The sequence below is a fragment of the Epinephelus moara genome, chromosome 9 (assembly GCF_006386435.1).
Source record: "Epinephelus moara isolate mb chromosome 9, YSFRI_EMoa_1.0, whole genome shotgun sequence".
NCBI lineage: Eukaryota > Metazoa > Chordata > Actinopteri > Perciformes > Serranidae > Epinephelus > Epinephelus moara.
The window spans coordinates 17650940-17660604 of NC_065514.1; the positions used below are offsets into that span (position 1 = coordinate 17650940).

General features: G+C 38.3%; 1 protein-coding gene across 1 annotated transcript; it reads left to right on the plus strand.

Moving 5' to 3' along the window:
- Window positions 1–2125: 2125 nt before the first annotated feature.
- On the plus strand, window positions 2126–9632 carry anxa3b (annexin A3b). The gene is made up of 14 exons (XM_050052863.1): window positions 2126–2242; window positions 2664–2703; window positions 2791–2838; window positions 4016–4103; window positions 4271–4365; window positions 4448–4561; window positions 4695–4785; window positions 4916–4995; window positions 5546–5602; window positions 5969–6062; window positions 7001–7096; window positions 7230–7288; window positions 7634–7756; window positions 9193–9632. Exons 2-14 carry the CDS (start codon window positions 2692–2694, stop codon window positions 9250–9252), a joined length of 1017 nt encoding a protein of 338 aa, XP_049908820.1. The 5' UTR covers window positions 2126–2242; window positions 2664–2691; the 3' UTR covers window positions 9253–9632.
- The last annotated feature ends 33 nt before the right edge of the window (window positions 9633–9665 follow it).

Here is a 9665-nt window from a genome sequence, read left to right on the forward strand (position 1 = left end):
AAATAAAATAGAATAAAATAAAACAAAAATAAAGTAAAAATATATAAAAACAATAACAACAAGAATAATATATATATATAATTTTTTTTTTTTTTTTTTTTTAATTTTTATATACTCCCCCCTGAGGGGAAATTCAATTCAAAAAATAAATAGTAAAATAACAATTTAATAACTAATTTATTTGATAGCTTCTTTGTTTTTAACTTTAGATAACATGGTTCTATATTGTTGAAGTTCATTAATAAGCGCAGGAAAGTCGACTTGGTTTCTGATCATTTTTTTCTTATAAATATGGAATTTTCCAAAAAATAATTAAGATTCGTATGATACTATACAACATGTTATTTCCAAGCTTATCTTGATTAAAATCCAAATTAAATTAGGTGTTGTTTTATTGTGGATTTTGTATTCATATTTATTCATATTTATTATTTATATGTTGTATTTGTTGCATTTTAAATAAATAAATTGCGTAACATCAAACAAGTATTTCAACATTTATCTTAAGTTTCTCTTTTAGAAAGTTGGCAACATCAATCCAATCCTGTATAGGCCTATACAGTGGAAAAAAAGATTAATATTCTTTTTCCACTCCACAGAAATCACAATTACAATCAATATTCAGCTTGAACTAAAATAACTTGCCAGTAGTGTATTTTAAGTGACCTGCCTCAGTGATGAAAGGAATAACTTAATCCAACCCCTTTTGTGTATTTTATCTTATTCGACCATGCAAATGACCATGCTGCATTTGACTAACTGTTAAGAACACACTGAACCCCCCAAAAATGTCCATACCCACTGAAAAGCATCTTAACGTGTCATCATGCACAAATCCTCATATCTTCTGACATGTTCTGGTCCCTTCAGCTGTAGTCTCTACTATTGGCCACAAGATGTCGCAACTGCCCCTCTCCTCTCAGTATAGGCTATCACTTCATGCCTCACTTGGATTTTATACATTTATCTGTTTATACACTTGACTTGTGGTGCTGCTGCTCGATGAGGACGTTGGTGTCTTCTTTAGGTCACCCTTGTTGCCATGGTTACATTTGATAACATCATGTCTTCAGTGTAGGATGCTGTGGTGAGATGGCAGAGTATAGCCTATACTTCAAGTTTTGCCTCAGGATGTTAAGCAGGGCTATCTATGAATTTTGCTTATACCAACCAAACCATTAATTAGTTGTATAATTACAAAAAAATAAATGATTTGTTATTATTATTTACATGGCATAGATCTGCTAGTCTGACTGAGGCAGGCCTGTATGTAGATGAAAAATAGTGATCCCAACATGAAGCTCCTTCACTGATGATGTTAAGAGAAAAGACAGGTTAAGAACAAATATTTGTTTTCCTGCTTCTTTACGTCCTTCTTCCTTCTCTCTGACTCATGTCCTCCTTGCTCCTACCCTGAGCGCAAACATGACTTTGGACCCACTGTAAGTTATTACAGAGCTTGTTGGCTCATTAGTGAAACCTAATGGCTTCTAAGATTTGGGAAACACTTTCTGTGGGTTACTGGTGGCACTGAAATAATTCTGCATTTATTTTATGAATGCCTTTGTGGCAAATTCTTCTTGCTTGATGTTGACTATATTTTTTGATATACAAAAGGTTAATTTACAGAAATAGATGACATTGTTATATGCGAAAAATATTTAGAGAAGTGATGTCTTTATTTTAAATTTTCAAATTAAAATGGTGTGTTTTGTTTCCATAAAATGCAAATGGTCTGAAAGGAAAAGCAATATTCACAAATCCAATCATGACTTGAAAAACACCAAACACTAAAAGGATCGACAAATGAGAGCGCATTACACCATAAAGGACATATCCAATGCATCAAAAATGAAAAGGTTATATTCTTTTCTATTCATTAAATGTATTCCTCATGTCTCTGTGTCGTATTCTGATCACTGAGTACAGGAGGAAGTGTTTGAGACACACTCTGCAGCAGATGATGTTACTTCAAAGCGGTAGATTGTTGAGCAACGGAGTCAGGTTACAGAGAAAGGCACAGTAGGCTATAAATCCTACTGCTTTCTGTCTGCACAAGACAAATGACATGACAACACTGTTACTGTGTACAAGTGAGGAGGAGTTTATGTAAAAACGTCTCCATGATTCAACTTCCTCCACCTAATAATGGGCGTTGCCTTCTCAACTTCTCTGAAAGGTGTGGCGCATTTGGCACATTGTGAAATTCCTCCTCTGACATCTGTCCTGTCTTTTCACTAAGGTAAGAAATACCGTTTTATGACTTTTGATCGCAGTCTTTATGGATGCGCATGTGTGTAATTTCTTTGTTTAGGTTTTCTTTATGCTTTACGCATCGGGAAACTGCAGCCTGTTTTGGACTGAAGCGATCGACACTGACATGTTGAGGTTTTCACTTTCTGCAGTTTTATTCCTGTACGCGCGTCCACTCGACTTTATTGGCTTGATCAGTATGGATTTACACAAACACATTTATTACAATAAGTTAACGGATTTGTGTATATTAACAGAAGTGGATAACAAAAGCGCTGGCAGTGAAAGTCACGATGAAGTGGGAGAGAAACGCGCACATCAGCAGCAGGAATCTAGAGCTGAGGAAAAACAAATAGATCATGCACAGTGATATGAAGGTGCTGATACTGCCTGCTTTCTCTTTTCACCAGTTAAAGACTTTTATCTACATCCAACACAATGGCTGCTTGGGTGAGTAGCTGTATTTAAATTAGATTATAGGCTTTTCATGAGGAAATAAGCATTTTTTTAAGCATTACTTGTTGACTCATGTTGTAGGATGACTTGGACCTGCTCTTGGACTCCCCCTCCTCGCTGACTGTGACAGTAAGTTGAACATACTCTTACCTTTGTCATGCAGTATTATGATGAAGATGATGATTACATAGGTTGCTACTGCTTGAGTGGATAGTAACAAATCCTGTAGGAAAGCTGAGAATATAAAAAGCCAACAATATGCCATATAAACCATGGATGGAATTCTGCAAAAGCCTTTCGTGCACAGTGTCAAGGGGCCCCAGGTGTCAGGGGCCCCAATGACCTTCACCTGCAAAATGTAACTGATATAAACATGTACTGATCAGGAAGAGCAGCAGCATGGTGGTGCAGTGGTTAGCATTATCACCTCCCTTCTGTGTGGAGTCTGCATGTTCTCCCCATGTCGGCATGGGTCAGCTGGGTACTCCGGCTTCCTCCCACAGTCCAAAGACATGCATGTTAGGTTAATCAGTAACTCTAAATTGGTCGTAGGTGCGAATGTGAGCGTAAATGGTTGTTTGTCTCTCTCTAGGCTAAATAGAGACACACAATATATATTTTGAAATTTCCTCTAAACTACTGTAGATACGTAAGTGTGGAGTTTGCATGTTCTCCCCGTGTCAGCGTGGGTTTTCTCCGGGTACTCCGGCTTCCTCCCACCATCGAAAGACATACAGGTTAGGTTAATTGGGTGTGACTGTGAGCGTGTATGGTTGTATGTTTCTATATGTCAGCCCTGCGACAGTCTGGTGACATGTCCAGGATGTACCCTGCCTCTCATTCTATGTCAGCTGGGATAGGTTCAAGCACCCTGTGACCCGCAACAGGATACACCCGTTACGGAAAATGAATGAATGATAAGGAAGAGACTCAAAATGATGACAAAAAGACACAAAAAGACCACAAAGAGATGCAAAACAACTGCAAAGTGACACAAAATTACTACAAAAAGGACAAAACAACCACAAAAAAGACACAAAATGACCTCAGAGAGAGGCAAAACTACAAAAAGATGCATAACAGCTACAAAGAGACGCTAAGTAGCAACAAAAGGTGGCAAAACCACAACACAGTCTGTGTGTTTTGCCCCTATGTAAGAGATATCTGTGACCAGGGGCCTACTGTCTCATAATCTGTCCATGCTAAAAACTAGTACATGGAGTTTTGCTCTTGATTTATGGTTACTTGCTGATCATTTTTCATTGTCATGTATGAGTCATTATGAGTGTGTCTCTGTGTTCATCAGTCTAATGTAAGAGGAACTGTGAAAGACAACCCTAACTTCAAAGTGGATGCAGACGTGGCTGCACTGAGGACGGCCATAGAGGGCCTCGGTAAGTTAATAACTCACCATTATCGGTATCATTCTGTATCAGTCAAACATGTAAAGCACTTTAATAATATTTTACCGAATATGTACATTTGTCAGCTGGTAGAAAAGCTATGAACCCTCCAAGTGTAGTGTAAGTGCTGAGCCTGTTTTGTGTTCTCTCCTCTACAGGTACGACAGAAAAGACGCTAATTGAGGTGTTGACCCAAAGAAGTAATGCTCAGCGCCAGATTATCGCAAAGACCTATGAGAAAACCACAGGGCGGGTATGTTGATGCACTTTTAAATCATACTTCTAAGTGTTGTGACAAAGACCCAGAATATGTGTTATCAACCTTGCTCCACCAGAAACTTGTAGATGACCTAGAGGGCGACACCCATGGAGACTTTGAGGACTTGTTAGTAGCATTGATAACACCTCCCGAGGTCTACGACTGTCATGAGGTCATCAACGCCATCAAGGTGAGACTGTGGCGGATTAACGTCCACATGACATGACCCTGTTCCAAAACCTGCTGATGTATCAGTGTTATAAGAACAGCCGAAATGCCTTGTCACCTCACTCCATGATCACTCACTTGTGCGTCACATACAGGGTGCAGGGACCACCGAGAGTACGCTGACAGAAATCTTCGCCTCAAGGACCAACAGGCAGATCGAGGCTCTGTCTGAAGCATACCTTAAAGGTTAGTATCTTCAACACACAGTATGTAACTCCACCAATAATGTAGTAACTCAGATTATTGTGTAACACTTGGGGATGTTTGTGATGATGTAATTATTGTGAAACCTTCTGTATTTGCTGTCTCATTCAAGAAACTGGGAGATTGATGATTAATGATCTGAAGTCGGAGGTTTCTGGAGACTATGCCAAAGCGCTGCTCATCTTGGCTGAGGTACTGTATGTTAAATTTAAACAGGGATGTGCTCGCATTCCTGACAGATGAGAATCAGACATAAAGCTTTGCATTTGTTGTAGGGGGACAGGTCTGAACATTTTTATCTGATCTTAAAATATGTGATGGAACAAAATTCCACCTCAAGAAAAAAGTTTAATATTTCTGTCTTTAGTTAGAGGCCTGAATTTTAGAGAAAAATAAGATGTTTTTTTTAAGAGATTTGTATTGTTTTGGAAAGCTTGTCAAACTGTGACAAGTATGCTAAAATGCCTGTCATACCTGTCACAAATAAGGACATAAGTTTTGTTTCAACATTCGGGAGGACTCATTTGGGGGTCCTTTAGAGCATCAGACACTTAATTTCCTGCATTCTGCTAAATTTTTATGCACCAATTTGTGTCGTTTCTGCATCAATTTACTGTGTGAATGTCTTCAATTTTGTCAGAAGTCCTCAGCTACTTGCACATTCTGAATATTGAGGGGGATCTGTCCTGTGCTTCCCCCCTAAAATCCACACCTATGTCACAAACTGTGTTCATCCTCACAGGGGAAGAGAGACCAGAGCACCAATGTGGATACTGCCAAAGCTAAAGCAGATGCTAAGGTAAATTCTCTATGGCTGAATTGTTCATTAACCTTGTTTTGATGTTTTTTCATTGTAGAGACATTATGGTAGTGATGTTAAATAAGACACTACAGAACAGTTTAGTTTCTGTGTCAGACAAATCTGAAAGTGTGGTGCTGTCCCGCTTCTTTAGCTGTTATTTGACACTTTTACTATAGCTTGACCTTACACCTTCATGGGCCCTGAAGGCACCACACACTACTGTTGCTGAGTCGAGTCTAACCTGCTTTTTCGCTGCTTAACATGTCAAATCTTGAAAAACTCTTAAATGACATGATGCACTTTGTCTAAAGCATTACAGTCTGAAGCTGTATGTGATTTCACACTCACTCTCACTCCACCCAGGCTCTGTATGAAGCAGGGGAGAATAAGTGGGGAACTGATGAGGAGAAGTTTATCGACATCCTGTGCCACAGGAGCGTCCCCCAGCTCAGACAAAGTGAGTTCACGTGTTACATGTCTGCAGCCATAGTGGTGTACTGTACTGAGGCACAACAGTGGTTTGAGCTAAATGCTAACACCAGCATGCTAACAGTAAAAAATGCTAACATGCTGCAATAGGGGTTTGCTAATAAGCACTTAACACAAAGTACAGCTGAGGCTGGTGGAAATTTGTTCTGCACGTATTTGGTCAGTGCGCAAATTAGATTTTTACCTGATGATGTAAAGAATAATTATAGTTTTGTATTTTTCATTTTGTTTTTATTTCATTTTAATGTTTTGTTTTAATTCAGTTTAGTTTAAGTTAGTCTCCAGAGTGGGTTTGCTTGTTTCAGTCCAGTGTTTATTGTTTTTTTTTTTTTTTTTGTTTTGATTTAGTTTTAAATAGTTTAAATGTTATTTTTTGATATGATATATGCAGTATTTGTTAGGGGTAAGATTTTAAAAGGTCAGAATAGGTGTTACTATAATACAAACACAACACTTTTTCAAGGCAACGTACAGTCATGCAGACACCACAGTCTCAATAAACATGTGCACCAATGCCTCCTCATGCTTTTGTTGACAAATTTGACCAGACTGACAACAAATAAAACTGAAGATATTTCCCGTATATTTTAATTTTAGTTAGTTCATAAGCAAATATTTTCCTAACATCTAGTTTTACATTTATTTCAGTTACCTAAAATATTATTTTTTACCTAGTTTTAGATTAGTTTTAGTTAACTACAGTATAATAACTTTGATGATGGTGCCAAATAAAAAGTCGAGATCACCAAAGGCTGCACAAAATTTCGGACAGATAGTGTCATCCCTATTCCCACCGCCCCTAGCATGGCTAAACAAACATATATATATATATATATATAAAGAAATCTATGTAACACATCCAAGAGGACAAAAAAGTTACACTGAATCTATGTCATGTTTTGGCAGCTCTGGTAGAGTACAAGAATTTAAGTAAGAAGACTCTGCAGGAGAGCATTGAGAGTGAGATGTCTGGAGATCTGGAGAAGATTCTTGTGGCCGTTGGTGAGAAACAGTGGCCATTTTTTATTTTATTGCATCTTCATTTTTTGTGGGATTGATTACAAAGTTAATCACTTGAGATGCATTAAACAAAAAACATTACAAAAAACATTTATTCCCTTACTTGTGTTTCTAGTTAAGTGTGTGAAGAGCGTCCCTGCATACATGGCTGAGAGGCTTTTCAAGGCCATGAGGGTAAGCTATACAAACTGTCCGTCTATATCATGAGGGCTTTTTAAAATCCCAAAGCCAGTGGCTCCCAAAACAAAGTCCACATATTGTTTGGATGCACCATGCTCTTTTTAGCCACAGCAGACAATTGTATTCGTCAGCAGTGGTGTGGAAAGGAATGTTAAGCCACAGCTGCTTTGAATAAATGTGCACCACTGGTGGAAATGTGTCAACAGCCCCTAAAGCAGATGACCACATAAACAATATGAAGCTGCTGTTATGCAGGATCATCTATGTAAACAAATTACACACAAGTTATTTGATTTGATTTACCCAGGTTGCTTCTTTCCCAAATGTACCTTTGTCCAGGGTGCGGGGACCACAGAGTCCACTCTGACCAGGATAATAGTCAGTCGCTCAGAGATGGACCTGCTGGACATCAGAGCAGAGTATAAGAAGCTGTTTGGATGCACCCTTTACTCCCAGTTAGAGGTCAGTATACATACCCATAAAGATTACATTTAATATGCTCATAAACATAAATGTTCAACAAGTTTAAATGTCTTGGCATCTTGTTTTGAGACGTTGGGTAAGGTTTTTGTCACATTGTTAAAGGATAACTTGGGTGTCCAATTGACTAAGGGAGACACCAATGCACAATATTGGATTTTTGCCGATATCTGATACGCCAACATATAACATCTCATTTGACCGATAACCAATACTGATATCGATATGTCGATTTTTTTTTTTACCCTTCTTAATTTTAGTGATCAAATCTCTTATGTGGTGGAACTAACATCATGATATGCATGCATAGTGTTCTCATGATGGCCCACCAGCAGATGGAGACATAAAGTGCGTTACTTTTCAATGTATGTAATATACATTCATTGTGCGAATTAAGAAAAAGCATGTTGGCTGATTCTGATATTTCATTTTAAAGCCATTAGCAGCCGATATTATTGTTTATGGGAAGGATTCCTACAGAGATAGACTTACTGTTATGGAGAAAAGATCCATTTTGTATAACCAGAAACAGACCCATAATTGCTATCATCACACCCACCAGACTCCATTTAAATTAATAGTAATTTTATCATCATAAAATTCATATCATTGGGGCGTCATTAGCGTAGTGGATAGTGCCGGCGCCCCATGTACAGAGGCACTGCCTCACTGCAGTGGCCACGGGTTCGATTCCGGCACGCGGCCCTTTGCTGCGTGTCACTCCCCACTCTCTCTCTCCCCATTTCACATACTGTCCTGTCCATTAAAAGCAAAAAGCCCTTAAAAATAATCTTTAAAAAAATAATAATAAAATATTCACATCATTGAAAGCTGACAGAAAGAAAATAAAACTCTCAAAAAACATCTTGGTTTGTCTTTTCATTGTTCCAACAGTCACCAGCTCTGGTTTGATTGAAATAAATAAATAAATTCATCCAGTTAGATGTGAAAATATGTTGGCTCTATACCCGCTTAAATTACTGTTTATTTAAATGGAGTTTGGTGTGTGTGGCAATGGCCATTTTGGGGCTGGTTCTGGTTAAACAAAAAGGATCTTACTCTTTAACAAAAAAGTCTATCTCTGTAGGGATCCTTTCCATAAATTGTCAGACACTTAGAATAACAATCGGAGCCTCTCAGTGGCAGAAACAAGCACTTTTAGTGGACATAAATTGACAGTGCTCACTTGCCCATAGGGATTAAATTGCAGCCTGTTTCCTCACGCTCAGTACTGGGCCAATTTAAAAACTGTTGCTCCTATTAGTCACTTAGATACAAAAACATAGGAAGATAGTGTCCAGGTTGGAAAATACTTTAGTTATCCTTGAACATCAACATCAACATACCCCAATTGTTTTAGATGACGTGTCCTTAAAACACAGTTTCCTGTCTCCCCCCTCCCCTTCATGTTTGTGTAGTCTGAAGTGTCAAGCAGTTACGGCGACGCCCTCAAGCATCTATGTGGCCAAGACGACTAACTCCTCCCAACTCCCATGATGAGAAACATGTGGCGTGAAGTGCAGATGGGAAGAACCACAGCTAATGACCAGTCGCTGACCTTTCCAACAGCACAATAGTGATACACTTGCTTGAACTTAGCTGGAACTAACCATCTAGAAATGTTTTCGAATGTGGAATTCCAGTAAGTGATGGTTGAAACCACAGAGCTGTGCAGACTGAATGATTAACACACACAGACCTAAGAGGTATAGACATGAAGATGATGTTAAATGTCTTTGTCAATTCCACATTTCTTACGTATTTTATCTTTTTGCATATTGTAACATGAATATCCTTAAAGTTGGTACACAAATAACTGATGTCATAACTTTCATATTAAATGAAATACAATACTGTATTCTATTCTTCATGTTATGTGAGTGAGCAGAGA